Source organism: Heliangelus exortis, chromosome 13, assembly GCF_036169615.1.
Source record: "Heliangelus exortis chromosome 13, bHelExo1.hap1, whole genome shotgun sequence".
Classification (NCBI taxonomy): domain Eukaryota; kingdom Metazoa; phylum Chordata; class Aves; order Apodiformes; family Trochilidae; genus Heliangelus; species Heliangelus exortis.
In genome coordinates, this window is record NC_092434.1 from 17,368,846 (window position 1) to 17,392,995 (window position 24,150).

Below are 24,150 nucleotides of genomic sequence, written 5' to 3' on the forward strand. Positions count from 1 at the left end.
GTGGAAGCTCCTGTGCTCCAGTTTGTCCCCACTGCCCCTTGTCCTGTCACTGGACATCCCTGAGCAGAGCCTGGCCCCATCCTCCTGGCACTCACCCTTTCCATATTTATAAACATCACTGAGCTCACCCCTCAGTCTCCCCCTCTCCAAGCTGCAGAGCCCCAGCTCCCTCAGCCTTTCCTCCCCAGGAGATGTTCCACTCCCTTCAGCACCTGGGGGGCTCTGTGCTGGATCTCTCCACCAGTTCCCTCTCCTTCTGGAACTGAGGGGCCCAGAACTGGGCACAACATTCCAGATGTGGCCTCACCAGGGCAGAGAAGAGGGGGAGCAGAACCTCTTCTAATGCCCCCCGGGTGCCACTGGGCTTCTTGGCCACCAGGACACATTGTTGGCTCGTGGCCATCCCTCCATCCCCCAGCACCCCCAGGGCCCTTTCCCCTTTGCTGCTCTCCAGCAGCTCAGTCCCCAACCTATCCAGGTCCATGGGATTGTTCTTTCCCAGCTGCAAGACTCTACCCTTGTGCTTGTTGTAACATCCTTCACTGGGATGGTCTCACTCCCATATGTACCATGGGAATGACCCCAGCAGAGTCTCTGCCTTCCTGCTTCCCTGGACAGGCTCCTTCCATCTCCAAAAAGGTGCTGACCTTGCACAGGGAGCTGCCATAAAGCCCAGGGATGCAAAAGCTTCCTTTGAGCACTGGGCAGCCATAGATAGGAGATGGGGACTACCTGGAAAAACATGGAAACACCCAGCAGCATCCTGGCTGGAATCAGCAGTTGTGTGGCCAGAAGGACAAATGTAGGGATCATCCCTCTGGATGCAGCACTGGGGAGGCTGCACCTCAAATCCTGGGATCAGTTCTGGGCCCCTCAGGACCACAAGGACATTGAGGGGATGGAGAGTGTCCAGGGAAGAGCAACAAAGCTGGAGAAGGGTCTGGAGCACAAATCTGACCAGAAACAGCTGAGGGAGCTGGGGGTGTTCAGGCTGGAGAAAAGGAGGCTGAGAGGAGACCTTCTCACTCTCTACAACTCCCTGGAAGGAGGTTGGAGCCAGGAGGGGGTCAATCTCTTCTCCCATGTAAGAAGGGATAGAAAAAAAGGAAATAGTCTCAAGTTTTTCCAGGGGAGCTTCAGATTGACTGTTAGGAGCAATTTCTTGCCCACAAGGGTTGTCAGGCTCTGGCTCAGGCTGCCCAGGGCAGTGGTGGAGTCCCCATCCCTGGAGGGATTTCAAAGCCCTGGAGATGTGGTGCTGAGGGCCATGGGTTAGTGGTGAGTTTTGGTTGGGGAGAAAGTTGGGCTTTATGACCTTGAAGGTTTTTTTCAACCAAAACAACTCCATGAGACATAACCCAGGATTGGCCTTTAAAGAGAAGGAAAAGAGGGAATGGTCTGCTCTGAACCCTGGCACATCAGCCCAGGAGAAAAGCTCCCTGCTTCCAAGAGACATTCAGAAGGGTTGAGGTGTCTCCAGAGCAACCCTCACCATGGCCTCTCCTTATCCTACCTTGCTGGGGATGGGTTTGATGGAGAGGACCACGTTGCAGGGGATTTTTTCCACATTGGAGATCTTGAAGCGAGCTGTGGCCCGGTGCCCCACCAGGACATTGGTGAAGATGAACTTGTTCTCATCTGTGAGGAACACCCCCTTGTCTTGTACCACCTGCAGGATCTGGCAGAGGTTGCTGTTCCTGCAGATTCGATGCTCCTCAAAGATGGACTCAATGTCATCAACCACAAATGCTGCAAAGCAAATGAGGGGGAGGGGGTAAGGATGGAGAAATCTTCCTGAGGAGTTTATCTGGACCCTGTTGGCCTCTCAAAAAGGCTCAAAAAGCCCTTTCTGCCCAGGTCACTGCAAAATGGGGTGGGTGGGGGAGCTGGCTGTGAGGCTGGAGCTCTGTCACCCTCAAGACTTCAAAGGAATTGTTTTCCTTTTATCCTTCCATGCAACCCTCCCAGCCCCTTCCCACTGGCAGAATGGAAAAGGAGGACTTGTGAGGATTCTGAGGGGGGATTTTAGGGTCTCTGTCCCAGCAGAATGTCCCAGTGCTGCTCAGCAGCAGGTCTGCCCATGGGACAGGACCTACCTGGGAGGCAGGCCTCAGCAGACAGGCTGTAGGGGATGCCCAGGGGATTGTCCTCGGGGTCCCTGTCACTGATATCAATGGACAGGTTCTTCCTGCAGATCCCCAGTGGCTCTGCACAGCAATCCACCATGATCATCTGCTGGCCCCCAGCTGGGATGGAGCCAAAGCCAGGGTACACTGTGAACATGCCTACAGTGACACGAGGCTGTGGAAAGAAAGGAGAGGCTCAAGTCCAACAGCCTTCCCTCTGTCTGGAGCATCCCCATGTCACTCCTTGACTTCCAGCTGGGCCCAAGCCCCCAGGTCCAAGGCCGTGGCCCAGAGGCAGCCTCAGGATGACCTGAACAAGCTGGGAGGAGGTGTAGGCCCAGAGAAAAGAGTTGGGATGTAAAGGGTGAAGTTGGTAGCTGGGATCCTTCAACTTCCAGGGCTAAAACAGGAGAGCAGAAACAACTGGGAGAAGCTACAGGAAAGGAGAGAGGGAGCTGAGAAGAAGGCAAAGCAAGAGCATCTCATACAAAGGGACTGGAAGTTCAAACAGTTTCACATCTGTGGCCCTCACAGACATTTCTGGGCTAGTGGCTGCCAAGCACAGGACCTGCAGCCCTCTCTTGACCCCACAACTCCAGATCTGTGCCAGAGCAGTGGGACTGAGCAGCTCCTGGAGTGGCTGGAAGGTGATGGATCTCCACCCCACAGCCCATTCTGTCCCGTGGGGATATCCCAGGCAGTGTCCTCTCCCACACCTCCTGCAGCAGGAGCTGGGAAGCAGGAGCCACCTACCTGCATGGTGACATTTGTGACAGTGTCCTTAGGCAGTGTCACCTTGCTCTGCTTGACTGAGGGGGTCCCTTTGCTCAAGTTTTCACTCTCCTGGGAACGGTTGGATTTAACTTGATGTGCACTAAGAAGAGAAGCAAAAGAAACCATCATGCTGAGCAGCTCCTGCCTTTCCCCAAGGCCCAAAGTGGCCATCCTACCCATGGACTCAAGCCCTCCTGCTCCTGGGGTGCTGCCTGCACCACCCATTGCTGTAGCTCTGGGGCAGATGAGCTGTATGAGCAGCTCTGCCTTACACCTGGGGACACCCAGGCATTTTTTCTCCTCCAAAGTGACCCAGCCAGACAGGAACCCAGGTGCTCTGCCTGCCAGCCAGGCTCTGCTGCCTCCTCAGGCAGGAAGGGGGGGTTCATGTCTTCCCTCACTCACCTTTTGCTTTGCTGTGCAGGCTCCTGGTCTGCTTGGTAGATGACAAATTTAAAGTCAATGATGCCTTTGTTCTTCAGTGAGAAGGTGCAGGTTTTCTTGGTGCCAAACATCATGGCACTGAAGCTGAGTGAGGCAGGGCAAATGCTGTACTTGCTGAACACAGCTCTGGCTGTCACCCTCACGGGGATGATGGCAATGGTCTCCCCTCCTTCACACAGACTGGGCTCAATCACCTGCAGCCAGAGGAGGGCTTGGTGGATACAGCAGAAGCAGCCTCTACCTCTGCCCCCTCACCCTCCTCCCTCTTCAAATGCTTCCCCCAAAGCCAGATTTTCAGCTCCATTCAGGCAGCATCACACGTGGGATCAGAAAGACTTTGTTGTAGCTGGATGAGAGAGGATTCCCCAGCTCCTCTTCCAGGAGACAGGGATCCTGCTACCATGTCCAAGGCATGTCCTGCAGACACTGCCTGGCCCAGGCAGCTCACCTGGCAGTGCAGGATGGCTTTGTTCTTGATATTCATCTCCACCTTGGGGTGGAAGAGCAGCTGGACTGGCACAGGGCGCTCGGAGACGGGCAGGATGCCCTCCGGTGGCTGGATGGAGAAGTGGGAGGCCAGCTCAGGGATGCTGGGATCACTGCTTTCCAGCTTGAAACTGGGGAGAAAAGGAAGGAGCAAAGAGATCTGCAGTTAAAAGCACCCAAACCACCAGCACAGCTCGGATTCTGCATAAGGCCATAAAAAAAATAAAAGGGAAGGAGACCAGCTCTGCTTGGGGAGTGCCAGGACCTGGCACAGAGGGCAGAAAATCAGTGCTGTAAGGTAACTTGGACACCCAATTGTTTCATCCCCTCCTTCAGAAAGTCTCAGAAACAGAAAGAAGCTCAAAGAAAATGAATCTCTGCTTTAAATTTCAGCATCTCTCCTTCTGGTTCCTGCTGAGCTGGGAAGAGCTTCACAAGAAGTTTGAAGTGTCCCAGGACAGGTGGCATTGACAACCACCCTTCCATCACCCACCATCCTCACTGAAATGGAGCCCCTAAACCACAGGGAACAAAATCCCAGGGTGAGGATTTGTTTCTCTACATCAGGAGTCCCAGATGGACTCTGGGCTGGGTGCAGGGAGCATCCCAAAGTCTGGACAACCCAACGTGGCTGGATTCTCTACCAAAATCCCTTGAGATCAGAGAGCTCAGGTTTTGTATCCACCTGGACCACGAGGTGGCCAGCATGGGGACAGGTTCTAGCCACACACGTGTTCACAGACCAGGCTACTGGACCCACCTGTAGGATATCTCACACTTCCCTTTGTTCTTCAGAGTCAGCACTTGCTTCCCATCATCCAGGACCTTCACAATCCCAAAATCCACGCTGCCATCTGTACCTACAGCAAACCCACAGAGCAAGGGAAGAAATGGGGAGGATTTGTCAGCTGCACCAAGTGGCAAATCATAGAATCATAGAATCCTAGGGGTTGGAAGGGACCTGGAAAGATCATCTAGTCCAACCCCCCCTGCCAGAGCAGGGCCCCCTAGAGTACATCCCCTAGGAACGTGTCCAGGTGGGTTTTGAATGTCTCCAGTGAAGGAGACTCCACAACCCCCCTGGGCAGCCTGTTCCAGGGCTCTGTCACCCTTACAGTAAAAAAATTTTTTCTGATATTCAACTTGAACCTCCTATGCTCCAATTTACACCCATTACCCCTTGTCCTATCACTGGTCACCACTGAGAAAAGCCTAACTCCATCTCCCTGACACTCACCCCTTACATATTTGAAAACATTGATGAGGTCACCCCTCAGTCTCCTTTTCTCCAAACTAAAGAGACCCAGCTCCCTCAGCCTTTCCTCATAAGGGAGATGTTCCACTCCCTTAATCATCTCAGTAGCTCTGCGCTGGACTCTTTCAAGCACTTCCCTGTCCTTCTTGAACTGAGGGGCCCAGAACTGGACACAATACTCCAGGTGTGGCCTCACCAATGCAGAATAGAGGGGGAGGAGAACCTCTCTTGACCTACTAACCACACCCTTTCTAATGCACCCCAGGATGCCATTGGCCTTCTTGGCCACAAGGGCACATTGCTGGCTCATGGGCATCTTCTTCCTCACAGGATTTCTGCTGGATCCCTTCACCAGCCCAGTTGCCTCCTTTGGACCTGCTCCAGCACCTCAATCTCCTTCCTGAGCTGAGGGGCCCAGAACTGGCCACAGGACTCAAGCTGTGGCCTCCCCAGGGCTGAGCACAGGGGCAGAATCCCTTCCCTGGACCTGCTGGCCACGCTGTTCCTGAGCCAGCCCAGGATGCCATTGGCCTTCTTGGCCACAAGGGCACATTGCTGGCTCATGGGCATCTTCTTGTCTACCAGGACCCCCAGGTCTCTTTCACCTACACAAAGTACCTATAAAGAGTCCTCAGGCAACACAAAACCCTTCTCAGCAAGTTCCTCTTCTGGGAAGTTGCCTTCAGCTACTTTGCTGCCCTTTTTCTTACTTGGAGGATACCTGCAGGGTTTAGCAGCCAAGGAATGTGGTTTCCACCTCCTTGCTTCCAAGCACAGCCCCAACAACTCTGTGTGCCACGCTGCTTGTTCACATCCCTGTCATTTCCAAGCCCCCAGACCCATTGCAGGTGAAGCTGCTCACCAAGCTGCACACTCCAAAATTTGGAGATGGGAGCCCTGAAAGTGCTTCACCCCTCAGAGCTTGCAGGATACTTGTGGTTTGTATCCCTGCCACACCTGCATGTTAACAGATCACATTACTGCTTTGGGGAAATATATATATTTTTTGCTCAAAATTTTATTACATTTTTCATAATCAAAACATTTCACTGGTGTCCTGCCCAGTTGTTTTGTGGTGTGTATTTTATAGAGAGCAAACCAAGCTATCACAAATGTACCAACAGAACCAGCTTGGCTAAGAAATTGCTTAGAAATTGCTTCTATCCCAATGTGCAAACCATGGACAGCCAGATGGGAGAATGTGTGAGGAATGGGAACTGTTAACGTGGGAACTACCTGAAATTTAAATACTAAAACTACAGAAGAAAATGGATCTTCAGAGCAGTAACTTGAAGCAATTTGCTGTTTCAAAGATCTGCATTTTCTAAAGAGTATGTTGGGGTTTCTCACGAGCCACAGCTGCCAAAGTGAGTAAAAAATGCACCTGATTCAACAGGGGTCCCATCCCACCCTGTCCCATCCCTCCCTGTCCTGTCCCAAGCACTTTGGTGGCCCCCATGCCAAGGCCAAGCAGGCACTGCTGATTTTGGTTTGGGGGCTTCCACTGACCTTTAGAAACACTGATGTTCAGAGCAATATCATAGGCCTCTGCCAGCACCTGGATATTTTCCACCTGAACAATCCCCAGGATGTTTTCTGCATCTGAAACCTGAGGCAGCAAGAAAACAAACACTGCTCAGACCATTCTCCTGAATTCTTTTGTCTCTCCTGATTGCTTCCATCACAGCCTCCCCTGCTTGGCAAGCATTTGTGGACCCCCAGGCTTTCCTAACCTCTCCACCTCAGAGGTTCTGCCCTAGAAAGAAACCCTATCAGCCCAACTCTGCACTCCTACAGCAGGGAATGGGGCTGCTAGGGTACCCTGGGAAGCAAAATGAAAATGTCAAATGCTGTGAAAACAACTCACAAGAAGTTTGAAGTGTCCCAGGACAGGTGGCATTGACAACCACCCTTCCATCACCCACCATCCTCACTGAAATGGAGCCCCTAAACCACAGGGAACAAAATCCCAGGGTGAGGATTTGTTTCTCTACATTAGGAGTCCCAGATGGACTCTGGGCTGGGTGCAGGGAGCATCCCAAAGTCTGGACAACCCAATGACAGCATCAGATCATGCCCAGCAGGGAGGTGGCTGCAGCAGGGGCTCAGGACCTGGGCTCCTAACCCAGTGGTTTATCACCTGGGGTGATGGGAGTGCTCAGGGATGAACTCTGTGTTCTGGGGAACCCCACTTGAGGCAGAAGCTGGGGTCACAGCACCCTCGTGTCTGTCAGGCAGACACATTACACTTCCTGACCCCATGAAGCTCAGCTCTAACACTACCTCTGTAATCATTTAGGTTTCAAAATGCTCTCTTTCATCCTGAGTCCCCTGCTGCCAAGGGCTTGGCCCCTTGCAATGCTGCTAGAAAGGGATCTCCTGAAGGCTCAGTCCTCCTGCCCTCTTCCCAGGGTACCCCTCAAGCACCATCTCCATCCCTAAACTCAGAGGGCTGCTCCCTTTGCCAGGGAGGGGACAGTCCCCCTCACCTCCAGCCGGATCATCTTCTTGATGCTGAGAGCCTTGGTGGCCTTGAAATACAGATGCACTTCCAGCTCTGAGTGGGGACCAACAATGCCCTCATCTTGTGACACAGAGAAGTCCTCACCAAGGTCTTCCAGCCCACTGAGCCTCCAGGCCATGGGCAGGGGGTTGCTGTTTCTCAGCACCAGGGTCTTGCTGTCCATCCTGCAGACACAGGGGGACACTCAGCATCACACAACCCCCTGGAACCTCCCTAAAAACCACAGTCAGAGGCTTTCCCTCTGCCACCACTTTCAGAAGGGAGGTCCCAGGGGACACCTGAGTGCTGAAAGTGTAACCCACGGGAGGAAGATAAGGAAGAGCAAGTGAGGTGCTCTCTGAACCAGCACACGAGATGCAGAATGCATTGGGATGCCCACTGCCCAGCACTGCTGGGGGCTGCAGAGCTCGTGGCTGCTGTGGGAGATCAAATCCAGCATGGAATGATCAGCCAGAGGCTGGGAATTGCTGGGAATAGGGACAACTGGGCATGACTGACCTGTGGAGAAGCAGCTTGTTGAAATGCACCTGCTTGGGGTGCACCCCCAGCTCCACCTGCACCCCTTGGCAGCAGAGGGGGAAGATCACTGGCTCTGGGTTCTCCTGGATGCAGCAGATGAGTTTATCCTCCAGCAGGCCAGCTGAAGTGGGATATGCCCAGATGCTCAGCTCCTAAACCCATCCCCACAGAGAGACCCCCAGGAGTGTTGGGTGAGCAAGAGGAACACCCTGGGCACATCCACCTGGGCCTGCCCTGCCTCCCTCTCTCCCACCTGCTTCTCCTTGGGTTTCAGCCTCATGCTGGGAGGGTCCAAAATGAAGGTGTCAGCTTTATGGTCATGCTCAAAGGAGAATTGCACCCTGGCTTCCATGGGGGAGATGTTCAGAATGCTCAGCCTCTCACAGTTGCTGGGATAGTCCAGTCCCTTGTACCTGTCCAGAAAAGAGGAAAAGGCTGCAGAGAAGACCCTGGGACCATTGTCTTTCTCACAGATGAAGTCCCAGCAGCAGGAAGCTGCACTGTAAAACCATGGTGTACCAAGCAGGCTAAGAAAAAGGATCACTCTCCAGGGCATGTGTCTCCATCCTTGTGTTATTTTGACATCCCAGAAGCATGAGAGCCCACAGGCTGCTTAAACAAAGAGCATCACACAAAATAAAAATTCAAAGGTGCCTGGAAAAAATAAAAGTACACCAGGCACGTGGATTTTTCTTTATTGAGTTTCCTTCCCCACAGGGAATATAACAAATTGCTGTTGAAAAGAGGTTTTTAAAATAGCTTGGCTTATCTCTTCCAAAAAAATTAATGGGATTGCCTTGTATGTCATGGGTTAGCTCCAAGTCTCAAGGAAAGAAAATAGAAAGGATTAATTCCTAAGAAGAATGCTAAATGCAACAAATGGCCCTTCTCTCGGGTGTGGAACAGAACTTGAATTAAAGGGTTAAAAAAGCAAACAGAAACCCAGACCATTCATCAGCCTGGCTAAAGATCCTCTATTGTTTCTCAAACTGTTTTGATTTGATTTTTTGGTTTGTCAAAATACCACTGGTTCTCCAGAGCTCCCAAGAAGACAGAACTTCATTTCTAATATTAAAAAAAGAAAAAGGAAAGAGCAATGTTAAAAACAGAAATATGCCAGCAGCTACAGTGCCAATTTTTTTTAGGCAGACTTTACCCAGCAGTGACAATCAGGAAAATGTAAATCCCTTTTTTATTCCCCTGTAGGTCCCCCCCCCACCACACACACACAGACACCTTGGCAGCTCAGATCATCAAGTCTCACTGATATTACAGACTGCTGGTTTCCAGAAACAGGAATCGCTTGTTCAGGCTCCAAGCACTTTAGAAAAAACACCATGAACCTTCAGAGGTGGTGATGCCAAGAGATGCAGGGGGAGGACACAAGGTGCCTCAAGCCACCTTCAGGCTAGAAGCAGCCTGGGGCTCTGGTCCCCAGGGCACCCCCAGGTGAGAAGATCAGCTCCATCAGCTCCATCATCATCTCCATCACCTCCATCCTCTCCATCACCTCCATCTCTCCATCACTTCCATCTCTCCATCCTCTCCATCATCTCCATCATCATCTCCATCCTCTCCATCCTCTCCATCACCTCCATCTCTCCATCACCTCCATCTCTCCATCCTCTCCATCATCTCTATCACCTCCATCATCTCCAACACCTCCATCTCTCCATCATCTCCATCTCTCCATCCTCTCCATCACCTCCATCACTTCCATCTCTTCATCATCTCCATCTCTCCATCCTCTCCATCAGCTCCATCACCTCCATCCTCTCCATCTCTCCATCCTCTCCATCACCTCCATCCTCTCCATCATCTCCATCTCTCCATCAGCTCCATCACCTCCATCCTCTCCATCACCTCCATCACTTCCATCTCTCCATCCTCTCCATCATCTCCATCATCATCTCCATCACCTCCATCCTCTCCATCACCTCCATCACCTCCATCCTCTCCCAAGACTCCTGTGCCTGTTCCCTGCTCCAGTTCACACCCCTATGGTGCTCCAGCCCCATCTATCTCCCAGGTCTCTGCACCACGGGGGAGGTCTCCAAACACATCCCTGACTGCACAAGGTCCTGGAGATCCCATCCCAATGTCTCATTCCAAGCAGGCAGTGAAGCACCTACCGGTCTCTTGACTTTCCACACAGGAGTGGCCCAAAGTGGAAGACCCCTGTGTTGAGGACATACTGCTTGGAGATGATGTCACCATCTGCCCTGCTCTTTATCCGGTGAGGAAACACCACCCTGGGCAGAGAAAATGGGAAAGGAGGAGCTCTAAGATACTCTAAGCAGAAATTCTGGTCCAAAAAGCCCTAAGCTGCTGTAGGTGGCAGGGCTTGGACTGAAGGATCGAGGTCCCTTCCAACCCTTCCTGTGACTTTTTGGTGACTGAGGTCCCATTTCTAGCTATGGGAAGAGGTTCTGGGCTGCTCTGGCAGCTGAGGTCACAGGGTGACAAGGGAGAGCCTGAGGTGTGAGTTGAGGGGGTTCCCATGGGGGTTCCCATCCTTACCTTGGGTCCTGGCTGATGGAGGGGTAGGTGCAGGTGCCCCTGCAGTGCAGCTGGTACAGACGGTTTGTCCCCAGGATCTCAAAATGCAGTGTCTGATCAAACTGGCCCAGTTCTGAGGAGCTGAAATGGACCTGCAGCTTCACCTTGTCATGGGCAGGCACTACCCAGCGACAGCTGCTCAGCCTGAGGATCAGAAAGGAGGCTTCAGACATTGCTGAAGAGGAAAGGAGATACAAGGAGCAGGGTGGTGGCCTCACCATCCTTTGGAGGCGCTGGCAGAAGGTCCCCAAAGAGCTGTGGATGATGGAGCTCATGTGGGGAGATGGAGCAGAAGGATCAGTTCTTGCTTCATGGCTCACCTGATGGGTTTCCCTGGAGCTGAGGCAGTGCCCGTGCTGCTTGGGTCCCTTTCAGGGGAACGTGTGAGCACTCCTGGGCCCTGGAGACTTTTCCTGCCCCGAAAGACACTCTGCTTCCTCCCTGCATCCCGGCTGCCAGGGGCTTTCTCCTTCCTTGGCTGGCTCCTGGTTGGTGTGACTGCCTTCTCTGGTGTCTTCATAACAAGGGGAGAAAGAGAAGGAAGGGGGTTGGGCTCTTTTCCCAGGCAACTCTCAGCAAGACAAGAGGGCACAAGAGGTCTCAAGTTGTGCCAGGGGAGGTTTAGGTTGGACATGAGAAAGAATTTCTTTCTGGAGAGGGTGATCAGGCATTGGAATGGGCTGCCCAGGGAAGGGGTGGATTCTCCATCCCTGGAGATATTTCAAAAGAGCCTGGATGTGGCACTCAGTGCCATGGGCTGGGAACCACGGGGGGAGTGGAGCAAGGGTTGGACTTGATGAGCTCTGAGGTCCCTTCCAACCCAGCCAATTCCATGATTCCAGGATTCTTCTCTCTGCTCCATCCCAAGATGAGAGTTCCCCCAGAGCAAGGCTGCAGGTGCACAGAGCTCTCCCACACCCCCCTGACACTCTACAACCCCCCTTCACCCTGGAAGGAAAGGTCAATGGAGAGGAGAGAGAATGAGGAACAGGTTTAAAAACTGCCCACAGACTTGGTCTCCCTTACTGGACTTTGTTTTGCCTATGACACTTCTCCTCATCATGGATCCCCTCCTCAGCCTGGACTCTCTCCTTGTCCCTGGACCCTCTCCTTGCCCCTGGACCCTCTCCTTGCCCCTGGACCCTCTCCTTGCCTCCAGACCCTCTCCTTGCCCCCAGACCCTCTCCTTGCCCCCGGACCCTCTCCTTGCCCCCAGACCCTCTCCTTGCCCCTGGACCCTCTCCTTGCCCCTGGACCCTCTCCTTGCCTCCAGACCCTCTCCTTGCCTCCAGACCCTCTCTTTGCCCCCGGACCCTCTCCTTGCCCCCAGGCCCTCTCCTTGCTCCCAGACCCTCTCCTTGCCTCTGGACCCTCTCCTTGTCCCCAGACCCTCTCCTTTCCCCCAGTCCCTCTCCTCAAGGGAAGCTGAGGGCTCCACATGCTTTCTCTCCAGCAGAGCTGTCTTCTGGCCAGACAAGAGAGATGCCTGCAGACACAGGACCCTGTCATGTCTTCACTGCTCTTCCACAGGGATACTTCTCCATCTTTTCCCCCACCCAGCCTGGCCCCTGCCCTGGCACCTTCACTGGGGCTGTGACAGGGGCATCCACGAGACTTTCCATGTCCTTCTCATCTTCTGCAGCAGCACCACTTGGTGCAACAAAGATGAAGTGCTTGAGGGCTTCTTCTGCAGGGGCCTCCCTCTTCTTTGGGTAGTGGATCACAGAGTAAAAAGCAGTAGGGGGAATGGGAGGCCCCGAGGGACCCAGGCCCAGGTCATCCAGGACCTGCAGCATAAGAGAAAACCTGGTTAATGCTCCCATCACCTTCATCCTCACGCTCCTTCCTTGGAGGTGCCAAAGTTTTGGCAATGATTTTTATTCATTTATATGGCCCACATTTATTGGGGTTTTTTTTTATGCCCAGTGGGGTGGGCAGGCTCCAGAGCAGTACCATGACCTAGCAGTGGGATCTAGAGAGAAGGAAACAGTGACCATGAGCTGCCCTGGGATGGTGTTTAATGATTTCTAGACCGGGAAACTCTCTGAACAATGAGGATGCTTGAAGAGAAAGCACTCCTTTCCACCCATCTGAGGGATGCTGTGAACTCCCCAGCCATGGAGCTGTTGCAGAACATTGTCAGTGGCCTGGACAAGGCTCTGTGCCATTGTCACCTGGGGGGACTCAGTGCCCCAGAGCTTTACCTGCTCTGCTGCTGGCAGCTTGCCGCTCTCCAGGATCATCTGAATCACATCTTCTGAGCCCAGCACCTGGATGTCCAAGCAGGGCACTCCAGCCTCCTGACCTTTCACTGACCCTTCTGCCCCTTCCTCTTCCAGCTGAGATAACTTGGAGTCCTCGAGAGCCTTCTGTTTTTCCAGCTGCTCCTTTTCCAGCCTCTCCTGACGTTCCTTCTCCCTGTCCTTCCGGCTCCTGCGGCTCGAAAAACGCTGGTGCTGGTCTTCTTGCCTGGCCTCTTCTTGGTCCAGAGGGGGCACCAGGATCCCCTGAGCCCTGTCCCAGGATGCCAAAATTTGGGCAATGTCCTTCTGCAGTACCTCGTAGATCTGAAACCTCAGGGCCAAGTTCTTCTCGCTCTCACTCAGGACCTCGGGTTTGGGTTCCACCTGTTCTGGCTCTGAGGGTTGGGCAACCTCTGGGGGGCTGGCATCAGTCAGGGACACCTTGTGCTGCTGCTTGTCCTGCTTGTCACCTGCAGCAGGCTCTGGGTGCTCCTTTCCAGGTTTCTTCTTGCCACCCCCTTCAGCGTTATCCGAGCGGTTGCTGGTTGTGCTGTTGGGTGTCTCCGTGTTCTGGGAACAAGAGAAAGCAGTGAGCACTTCAAAGCACAGACTCCGAGGCTGTAGGGACAGCAATGATCTTCACAAGAACACCCAACAACACCCCAAGAGCTGTGCCAGGTGCTCTACACGTATCCCAGTTCAGAAAGCAGCTGGTACCCAGGTGGCTGAAACCAAACTCCCCAGAGCCAGGCTGAGGAGGAGTCCTGCTAACAAGGTGAAGAACAGAACAGCTTCCCCACCCCAAACAAGGCACTGGAGACACCTCCTGGACAATCCTCTGGGCTTGTTTCTGGTGTGCTCAGCATCCCTGGGGAATTCTGTTTGCTAATGAGTACCTAAGGCCTGGTGGTATCTCCTGCCAGATACTTAGGAAAAGACACCACACGCCACACAGACCACTCAGAGGTTTAAGTCAGAGGCAGGATGGGGAGAAATGCTGGACTGAAACTATCCAGGGCTTCCCAGGGAATGTGTGGAGTTACATGAAGCTGTGACTCCAAGGCAGCATGATCCTAGGAGAGCAGTTTGCTCCTAAACCCATGGGAAAACAACCCCTGGGGAAGCAGCAGCATGGCCAGACAGCAGGAGCTGTGTCCCAGCACAGCCCCACGTATTACTCAGGCCCCTGAGTTTCTCAAGGCAAGGGGCAGCTCAGCAGGAGCTTTTACCCACTTCTGTAAACACAACACCCACCTGCATGCCTCCACGATGGCTTTTCTTTCCTGAAGCATTATCTTTGTCTTTGCCAAGTTCTTTCTTGCCCTTCTTACCCTTCTTTTTCATCTCTTCTTCCTCTTTCAAGAGTTCCAGCTCCTTCTGGTGCTTTTCCTCAAGCTCTCTATCCATCTCCCTTCAGCAAGCCAAACAGAAAACATCTCTGGGTGTCTCCATCAAAAACCTGGGCTCACTGCAGCCCCAGCTGCTCCTTCACTGACCCTGAGCCCCTGTCAGACCACCCCCTCCATGGACTTCCCTCAACCTAGGGAGGTGGGGAATGGCTGAAGTGAGGAAAGGTGGGAAGGGACCCCCAAGGCCAGCAAAACCTGAGCTTTGCATCATGGCCCAGTTGTGCTGCTTCTCTGATAAGATCCACCTGGACATCTCCAGCACTCTGCCAAAGCCTGATCCACCACAGCCTTGCACTGATGCCTTTTCTTGATGTCTGGATGTAAATCAGCTCATGAATCCCTACCACTGACTTATCCCTGTGCCAATGAACTCTTGGCTTCTCCAGCCTTTCTTCCTGGGCACAGCCTGCTCCTTGATGAGAATAATCAGAAAGCAAAGGCTGAAGTAACACTCCTCCTATGAAACAGGCTCCAAACAACCAGGTTTCCTGCAGGAACCCAGCCACGGCCATGAGAAACTTGTGCTTCCTGTCCTGGAAATCCCAATTTGAAGCAGGAAAACAAATCTCAGCTGGGGATGGGAGAAGTGCTGGAAGCCCATGTTTGCTTTAAGCAGCTTCCCCACGGGTTTCAGGGAGGGATTACTGATGCTTGTCCTCTTCATCCTACTGAGCAGGGCTGCTTTGCTGGGACAGAGCTTCTCTAGGGCTGAGCTGCAGCTGAAGGTGAGCTTAAGAGACACCAAGCAGCTTTTATGGCTGGAGTCACTCAGCAGGAAAACCCTGGGAGATCACAAGGGCTTCACCTACAGCAGGACAAGTACATAAAGCACAGTTGTGCATCACACCAACCCCCACCACAACCCCTCTGGTTTCATGAAGAAGGAGGGACAACAAAGATGAGAATCAAACAAACACTGAGGCACAGGGGAAAAATCAGCAGAGAGCTCAGCTCCCTGCATCTCATGTTCCCTTCCTCTGTTGGGAACCAGGGAGGCAGAACCAACCATCCTTCTGCTGCTCATAGGGGATCATAGAATCCTAGAATCCTAGGGGTTGGAAGGGACCTGGAAAGATCATCTAGTCCAACCCCCCCTGCCAGAGCAGGGCCCCCTAGAGTACATCCCCTAGGAACGTGTCCAGGTGGGTTTTGAATGTCTCCAGTGAAGGAGACTCCACAACCCCCCTGGGCAGCCTGTTCCAGGGCTCCGTCACCCTTACAGTAAAAAAATGTTTTCTGATATTCAACTTGAACCTCCTATGCTCCAATTTACACCCATTACCCCTTGTCCTATCACTGGTCACCACTGAGAAAAGCCTAACTCCATCTCCCTGACACTCACCCCTTACATATTTGAAAACATTGATGAGGTCACCCCTCAGTCTCCTTTTCTCCAAACTAAAGAGACCCAGCTCCCTCAGCCTTTCCTCATAAGGGAGATGTTCCACTCCCTTAATCATCTCAGTAGCTCTGCGCTGGACTCTTTCAAGCACTTCCCTGTCCTTCTTGAACTGAGGGGCCCAGAACTGGACACAATACTCCAGGTGTGGCCTCACCAATGCAGAATAGAGGGGGAGGAGAACCTCTCTTGACCTACTAACCACACCCTTTCTAATGCACCCCAGGATGCCATTGGCCTTCTTGGCCACAAGGGCACATTGCTGGCTCATGGGCATCTTCTTGTCTACCAGGACCCCCAGGTCTCTTTCACCTACACTGCTCTCCAGCAGCTCAGCCCCCAACCTATACTGGGACATCGTGTTGTTCTTCCCCAAATGCAAAACTCTACACTTCCCCTTGTTGAATTTCATCATGTTTCTCCCTGCCCAACTCTCCAGCCTGTCTAAGTCTCTCTGAATGGCAGCACAGCCTTCTGGTGTGTCAGCCACTCCTCCCAGCTTAGTGTCGTCAGCAAACTTGCTGAGGGGACATTCTATACCCTCATCCAAGTCGTTGATGAAGATATTGAACAACACCGGTCCCAGTACCGACCCCTGAGGGACTCCACTGGTCACACACCTCCAACCAGATTCTGCCCCATTGACTACAACTCTCTGACTCCTTCCTTTCAACCAGTTCCTGATCCACCTCACTACCTGATCACCAAACCCATACTTGATCATGCTTTTGGCCTTTGCTCTGTGACCCCTCTCAGCTCCTCTGAGCAAGGAAACACTCCAGGGACACAGTTCTGGGGAGTTCCCCATGGAAAATTTACAGACCTCTTCCTCCTCTCCCGCTGGGCTTCTCGGATGTTGTTATTAAACTCAGCTTTCTGCTCCTCACTGAGGGCATCATACTCCTCCTCATCCATCTCCCAGAGACGAGCTTTCTCCCTCCTGGCAGCTTCTTCCTGCTCCCGTTCTGAGCACAGACCAGAGGAGAAAGCACCAGTGACTGCAGGGGCTGGGGGAGCTGCCAGGATTTATAACTCTGCCCCAGGAGATACTGGGGAGCCCATCTCACTGCTCCAAAGTTCAGATTATCCCCCAAATCCAGTGGGCAGTGAGTTCCTGTGCCTTGCCTGGCTCTTGGGCACCACTGCCATGGGCAGCTGATCAGTGGTGAGTTACTGACCCACAACAGCTTGTCCTTCTGCCCAAGCTTCCATGTTACAGACTGAGGTAAACCTTACAGCCTCAGCTTTACCATTGTTTTAGCAACTGTGAACCAAGTGCTGAGGCAGAAGGTAGAGGAATTCATAAAAACATTTGTTACAAGCTCTGCTGGTAACCCAGATACACACAGGTAAGGCCTGAGAGACAAGATTTGAGATGTATGGAGATGGAATCTCACCTTCCTGCTCTTTTGCAGCTGCCTCCCTGGCTTTCCAAGAAGCATAATCCTGGGATAGGTTCACAAAATAGATATGAGGTCGATTTCCAACAGCTTTGAGCAGGCAGAGAAGAGCAGAGGCTGGGTTGCCTGCAAAGAGTGTTTCCAGGCCATCAAACACCACTCCCTGGTAGCAGTCACTCAACTGGGAAAGAAGTTGAAAAGGAAGAGGCCAGTCAGGAGCTGCAGGTGTTGGGTGCCCAGCTGGTCAGCAGATGTCAGAGGACATCACTGGCATTGCTCTGAGTGCATTGGCTCAGACCAGCTCTGTTCTTCCCCCATGCTCTGCCAACTTCTGCCTTTGGTGGCTGCACCCCAGGACCCCCCCCAGACCTCTCCCTCTCTGAATTGCACCTTGCTGCCCCTTTCTCCCTGGCAGGAAGGTCTCATCTGCCCCTCACCCCAGGTACCTGCAGCCTTTCAGAGAGGATGGCCAGCAGCAGGTCCTTGGGCAGCTTGCAGCTCATGAAACTCACTTCTCCTGAGGTGCTGCTGCTGCTGCTCAGCCACTGCTGGGCAGGAAGGCAGGGAGTGGGAGAGATCAGCAGAGAACTGGCTGAGCCCTGAAAGGTTGAACACAAAAAAAAATTAAAATAAACCACTTTGGAAACCCCTGAACCATTCTAGCTGCTGGGCATGGAGCTGGGGTGTCTCATTACTGGGAGGCTAGAAGAAAACTGCAGGCCAGCTGCTCCAGGGGACAATCCTGGGGCCATCCCTTGGCCAACTGAGAACCAGCTTGAAAGCTCCAAGCACAGCCAGGAATGGACTTTGCCACCAAACTGTAAGGCCCAGTAGAGTTTTTGTGCCAGAGTATTGGGTTTCATTCTCACCTCAAGCTGTCCCCAGCTGGCTCTCTGCACAGCACAGCCCTGCTCCAAGCTCTGAGTGACACAGACCCCCCCACTGTAAGCAGCCCCTCCATTTTTAATAGGGCCCACAGGGACAGGACAAGGGGTGAAACTAAAAGAAGGTAGATTTAGAGTGGATGAAAGGAAGACATTTTTTACACTGAGAACAGGGAAACCCTGGCCCATGTTGTCCAGAGAAACAGTAATGCCCCATCCTGGGAACATTCCAGGTCAGGTTGGATGGGGCTCTGAGGGGCTGAAAATGTCCCCACCTATGGCACAGGACAGGGTGGCCAGCCAAGGTCCCTTCCCACCCACACCATTCCATGCTTCTCAAAAGCACCAGAGGGATCCCAAAAAGCATTAAGCAGGGCAGACAGTGCCTCACCTGGGAGCCTCTTGGCTCCATCCCTTTATGGGTCTGGGATGTCCTTCCATCTCCCTTCTTCTTGCCAGCTGCGGCACTGGTGCGGCCCCGGGAGCTGGGGGACTGCAGGCTGCCCCTGTCCACAGAGTTGTGCTGGTTCACACCTGGGCTCTGCTTGGCCTCAGCCTTCACCACCTGGCTGAGGTTGACATCTGTGAAGGCTGCAGAGGGAACAGACAGCTCAGTGCTGGGTGCTGGGGGTGGCTGAATGCTTTGGGGAGGGAGCAGGACCCTTCCAGAGATGCAGCACAGGGGGCAGTGGCAGCACTGCCTGCCAGGGGCAGCTCCTTCCTCACCTCTCTTATTCACATGACAAACCCCACCAGCAGATACTGGGTGGTAAAGCCAGAGACTTTTTTATGCAAATCCCTTTTTTTCCCCTCCTAACAAACAGGGCAGTGTGCAGGCAGGTGGCACCATTTGCACGGTAGCTCAAGCCAAGGATTTGTCCTCCAGGACAATTGTTTGTTTCCTTGTACCCATCCTGCATTCTCCCAGGGAGACTCCCTTGCCCTGGCTGGGTCACCCATCTCCTCTGGAGCTGAACCCTCTGTGTGGGATAACCCCACCAGGGAGCCAGGACTCTCCTCCCTCCTCCAGCTCTGACCCGGCCAGGTTCAAAGCCAAGTGATGCAGAACTTTCCCCTCTCACAACTACAGAGGTCAGGGCATCAACTGCTCAAAAAAGTTTCCAGAAAGCCTCTGTTCTCACATGGAGACAGCCCAGCTTGCAGGAGCTGCACGACCTGACAGCATGGAGAGGAAAATCTCTGGAGAAAAGAGCTCATCTGCAGTGTCTCTCTCATCTGAAACTCCCCTGGGAGATTATTCTTCCCTTCTTCTCATGTTTGTGAAGCCACACTCAAAGTCATTCATCCTCCTTAATGAGCCCCATCACAGGGCTTTTTCCCTTGTTAAAGTGGGCAGCAGTTCTGCCCGGAGGCCCCAAGGAGTGACCTGGATTCAGCTTTGAAGAATTACATAAAAAAACCTGAGAAAAATACAGGGGGGGCTTCACCGCTCCTAGGACAAGAAACATGTGCTGAGAAGCCCAGGGGCAGTAAAAGTGTCATAATCTGAGCCCTGAAAATAAAGATTTAAATAACCAGAGATGCTTTAAGAGATAGCTTTGCATTTCTACCCACCAGCACCCACCTTCCCCCAGAGCCCCAAGGGAGTTGTCCAAGTCCTTCAGAACAGGCAGAAGGGGAAGGGTGGGTTTCATGGTGGCTTTCCAAAGCCCTGCTGCTGGGTTCAGGGTTTCTCCTTACCCTGAATTGGTTCAGGGTTTCTCCTTACCAGCCTCCTCTGTGTCCCTGAGGCTCTGCTCCATGGCAGCCCTCATGCAGAGCTCCCGGGCACGGATTCCTGCTGAGCTTCTCCTCTCAGAGATGGATTCTCTCACCACGGAGTCGATGGAGATGCAGGCAGCTCCGTAGCATTTGGAGAGAGCCACTGCTGCTGCTGTCTTCCCTTGAGAGAGAGGAAAACTGCTTGGGGACCTGAGGCACTTTCACAGGGAGCTGCTCCAAAGAGGCCAGCACAGAGCCCCCAAGGTGATGAAGGGAGTGGAACATCCCAGTGAAGGATGTTACAACAAGCACAAGGGTAGAGTCTTGCAGCTGGGAAAGAACAACCCCATGGACCTGGATAGGTTGGGGACTGAGCTGCTGGAGAGCAGCAAAGGGGAAAGGGCCCTGGGGGTGCTGGAGAATGGAAGGATGGATGGCCACGAGCCAACAATGTGGCCTGGTGGCCAAGAAGCCCAGTGGCACCCGGGGGGCATTAGAAGAGGTTCTGCTCCCCCTCTTCTCTGCCCTGGTGAGGCCACATCTGGAATGTTGTGCCCAGTTCTGGGCCCCTCAGTTCCAGAAGGAGAGGGAACTGGTGGAGAGATCCAGCACAGAGCCCCCCAGGTGCTGAAGGGAGTGGAACATCTCCTGGGGAGGAAAGGCTGAGGGAGCTGGGGCTCTGCAGCTTGGAGAGGAGGAGACTGAGGGGTGAGCTCAGTGATGTTTATAAATATGGAAAGGGTGAGTGCCAGGAGGATGGGGCCAGGCTCTGCTCAGGGATGTCCAGTGTCAGGACAAGGGGCAGTGGGGACAAACTGGAGCACAGGAGCTTCCACAGAAATATAAGGAAAAACTTTTCCAGGGTGAGGGAGCCCTGGCCCAGGCTGCCCAGGGGGGTTGTGGAGTCTCAAAGCCCCCCTGGAGGTGTCTGTGTGACTGCTGGAGGTGACCCTGCTCTGGCAGGGGGGTTGGACTCAAGGATCTTTCCAGGTCCCTTCCAACCCATCACCTTCTGTGATTCTGTGAATTTCAGGGATAGGTTCTGGAAGGTCCCCAAATGGGATTTTTAAGTTACAAGGACAGCCAGGAAAGCAAAATGCTCCTTTAAGGGGAACCACAAGGGAGGCAGCTTGAGCATGGCTGGAAGTGTCCTCTAGAGCCAAGTGGAACATCTCCACCTCACATCCAGCTGAGACCTTGTCCCTTGGGTGACAACAACCCTGGGCCAGGGTTTTGAGCCACCACCATTCAGTCTGCTTGCTGTCTGGGCTGGGGACTGCTCCCATAGGGCAACATGGAGAGCAGACAATGTGGTCTGTGGGGCAATGGAGCCACAGCCACCCTGTCTGGGGGAATGAGACCCTGGCAGTGTGGCCACAAGATGAGCCAGGCCCCTTGCACCAGGCAGGTGAAGGCTGGGGACTTTTTCATGTCACCAATTCTCTGAAGCATGGTTTACATCACTTTGCTTCAACTGACCAACCAACTCAAGCACAGATCCTATGAGGAGAGGCTGAGGGAGCTGGGGGTGTTGAGGCTGGAGAAGAGGGGGCTCAGGGGAGACCTCATCACTCTCTCCAACTCCCTGAAAGGAGGTTGGAGCCAGGGGGGGGTTGGGCTCTTTTCCCAGGCAACTCTCAGCAAGACAAGAGGGCACAAGAGGTCTCAAGTTGTGCCAGGGGAGGTTTAGGTTGGACATGAGAAAGAATTTCTTGATGGAGAGGGTGATGAGGCATTGGAATGGGCTGCCCAGGGAAGGGGTGGATTCTCCATCCCTGGAGCTATTTCAAAAGAGCCTGGATGTGGCACTCAGTGCCATGGGCTGGGAACCACGGGGGGAGTGGAGCAAGGGTTGGACTTGAAGAGCTCTGAGGTCCCTTCCAACCCAGCCCATTCCATGATTCTGTGGCCCACCAGGACATGTTTCTCCTTCTTCCCCACCCTCCCTGCAGCCCAGGGGTGACTTACCTGTCAGGGGTGCCCCATGGACAATGATGACAATGCCCCTGCACTTCTGGGCTGCCCGTCCCTCTGCAGAGATGTCAATGCCCAGGTGGCGGGCGATGGCCCTGCAGACGGGGCTCTCTTCCACTTCTTCTGGGGCCTCCTTGGTGCTGGTGCTGCTTTGCTGAGGTTCTGCTGTGCAGAACCAGGTGAAAAAGTCAGCCCTGGCCCACCTGTGATCCTCATCACCCTCCCCATCCCCTCAGATCCTGGGAAACTGCTGAACCCCCGGCATCTCCCCAGGCCCTTCCTTTAGGTTTGTGCAGACCAGGGTCTGCCCAGGGGATGGTAAAAAGGTTCCTGTGGGGATTGCAGTAAATTGGGGTGGGAGAAAGAGGAAAGAGTGGGCACCTGGTGACACCTAAAAGGACTGGGCTAAGTCTCCTTCCAGGAACTGTTAACATGTTCCTTGTAGAAGTTTGGTCTTGGGTTCTGCAGGGTAAGTCAGGGACACACAGAACTGTGCATTTTACACAGGAAAGGCTCCACCTGGGGGCCAAGAAATTATCCAGAAGCTGGAGGTTTTAGGAATGTTACACCAGGAGATCCATCTCAGATCTGGATTCACCACAACAGCACTTAACAAGAGCTTCTGCCTTTGTCCTTAGAAGGTCACCAAAAGCCACCTGGGTCTGCAGTGTTCCATAGGACAGAGAGTGTACTGCCCTGCCTAGGAAAGGAAACACCATCACCCTGACCCTGGGATTCAGGGTGTAGAGGAGGGAAGATGGCACCAGGCTGCAGTGGAGTGATGGAGCTGAACACTGATGTCCTCCACTGAGTTCCTTTGCCACAACAGACATGAATTAGGAAAGAGTGTGGCAGGATTCCCATGAACCTGCTGAGGAGGAAGGACATGGGAAGGGAAGAAGGGAAGGAGAGGGTGAACGTGGCCAAGCAGTCTGCTCCTTGCCATTCACCACTCTGCATGGCCAGAGGTAAAAGATGGGAATTTTCTGAAGGAGAGAAGTGTGCCTGGGCCTGCTCTGCCCTCATGGAAATTCTGAGCTTGTGTTTTCATTGCTGGGAAGGAGCAAATTTAGAACATCCAGTGATGTTAGACCTGGCTGAAGAATTCCTCCCATCCTAATTTTTTGGCTCTTGTATCCCCAGTCCATGGTAGTTAGGTAGCAGCTTGCTGCACTCAGGGCTGGCACAGCATCCATGTGACAAGCCACAGACTGTCACCCCAGAATTCCTCCATCAAGACAGGGTATGAGTGGCTGCTAAAAGCATGGAATGTCCATGGACAGAGAGGTTATGGAGAGCTCAGGGGAGGTGGGTTGGAGTCCCTGCTCTTTCCACACTCAGGACAAGCAATCCCAAACTCTCACCATCATCCTGGCCTGCTGGTTCCTCAATCCTGGCCTTTCCTTGCTCATCCTGCAGCTTTTCCTGCTCCTGATAGTACTCCAGGAGCTCTGGGGGCAGCTTCTCCCCCGGGGCACGTGGAGGCAGCAGTAAGGTGTTGTGGCAATCATAGTCCCTCAGCATCCTCAGGATCTGCACATGGAAAGAAGAGGAGCCACATGCAGGATGTTTCTTCACCTCCATCCCATGATCAGAACCTCCTGACAGCTTAACTTCTCCCTCACACATTTCTCCCAACAACCCAGACTATCCAAGCCTCTCCACAGCCTGAAGAGCCAGCAGGTTTTTTTCCCCAGGGATTGCTCCCATTGCCTAGGAATGATGTTGGAGCACTGGGAAGCTGTGGGAGCACACAGGGTGTCCCTGTTCCAACAGCAGGAAGGACACCAGGAGGGCTTGGGGACACCCAGAGGGGTGGAATGCAAAGGGAGGGATCTATTCCCTCCCATTTCCTGCCATACCCCATAAAGATTGGGAATGTCAGCAGCTCCCCCCTCTTTTCCTTCCATTTCCTTCTGGATATGCTATTTTTTTTTTCTAATATATTTTTATATATTTTTATTCCTTGTTACTTCATCCCTTATGTTATTACCTTTCCCCTGTGTTATTAAATCTGCATCCAACTGATTTCAGGTTCCAGCTTAAAGTGTCTGCTCTGTATTCCCCTTTTCCCTCCCCTTTCCCTGTGTGTGGGGGGGATTAGAGAGGAATTCTGTCCTTAGGTTTTGTGGTCCACCCAAACTGCTGAGCCCTGACACCTGGGGACCAGAATTTCCTCCTCACCTGCTCCTCAGCAAGGTACTCCTGGTCGAATTCCAGTGAGTAAAACTCGATGGGGAACTCACATGGGTTCTTCACCACCACTGTCCTCTCCACCCCAGAGCTGCAGGGCAGCAATGGTCCCAGTTCCAGCACTGGGGGACTGAATTCCAGGTGTGGCTCCAGACCACGTCCTGAGACCTGCAGCTGGAGGTGCTGGCTGCTCTGGCAAATGTTGATCTTCAGCTCACTTCTGTAAAACTTCTGGAAAG

The 24,150-nt window shown here is 53.2% G+C and overlaps 1 protein-coding gene across 1 annotated transcript in view; it reads right to left on the reverse strand.

Annotated features, from left to right (window-relative positions):
* HYDIN (HYDIN axonemal central pair apparatus protein) overlaps window positions 1-24,150 on the reverse strand; it is a 164,802-nt gene that overhangs the window by 26,040 nt on the left and 114,612 nt on the right. Inside the window, exons 36-59 of the mRNA XM_071757067.1 lie at window positions 23,903-24,142; window positions 23,083-23,251; window positions 21,713-21,883; window positions 19,752-19,925; window positions 18,414-18,613; window positions 17,585-17,737; window positions 17,136-17,319; window positions 16,562-16,703; window positions 14,185-14,341; window positions 12,892-13,500; window positions 12,268-12,474; window positions 11,008-11,201; window positions 10,649-10,831; window positions 10,261-10,380; window positions 8,382-8,541; window positions 8,108-8,280; window positions 7,575-7,773; window positions 6,595-6,694; window positions 4,591-4,690; window positions 3,793-3,961; window positions 3,306-3,538; window positions 2,880-3,000; window positions 2,097-2,301; window positions 1,514-1,749 (exon numbers count right to left, since the gene is read on the reverse strand). Of these exons, the coding sequence (XP_071613168.1) occupies window positions 1,514-1,749; window positions 2,097-2,301; window positions 2,880-3,000; window positions 3,306-3,538; window positions 3,793-3,961; window positions 4,591-4,690; window positions 6,595-6,694; window positions 7,575-7,773; window positions 8,108-8,280; window positions 8,382-8,541; window positions 10,261-10,380; window positions 10,649-10,831; window positions 11,008-11,201; window positions 12,268-12,474; window positions 12,892-13,500; window positions 14,185-14,341; window positions 16,562-16,703; window positions 17,136-17,319; window positions 17,585-17,737; window positions 18,414-18,613; window positions 19,752-19,925; window positions 21,713-21,883; window positions 23,083-23,251; window positions 23,903-24,142 (4,599 nt within the window). The remainder of the gene's footprint in view (window positions 1-1,513; window positions 1,750-2,096; window positions 2,302-2,879; window positions 3,001-3,305; window positions 3,539-3,792; window positions 3,962-4,590; window positions 4,691-6,594; window positions 6,695-7,574; window positions 7,774-8,107; window positions 8,281-8,381; window positions 8,542-10,260; window positions 10,381-10,648; window positions 10,832-11,007; window positions 11,202-12,267; window positions 12,475-12,891; window positions 13,501-14,184; window positions 14,342-16,561; window positions 16,704-17,135; window positions 17,320-17,584; window positions 17,738-18,413; window positions 18,614-19,751; window positions 19,926-21,712; window positions 21,884-23,082; window positions 23,252-23,902; window positions 24,143-24,150) is intronic.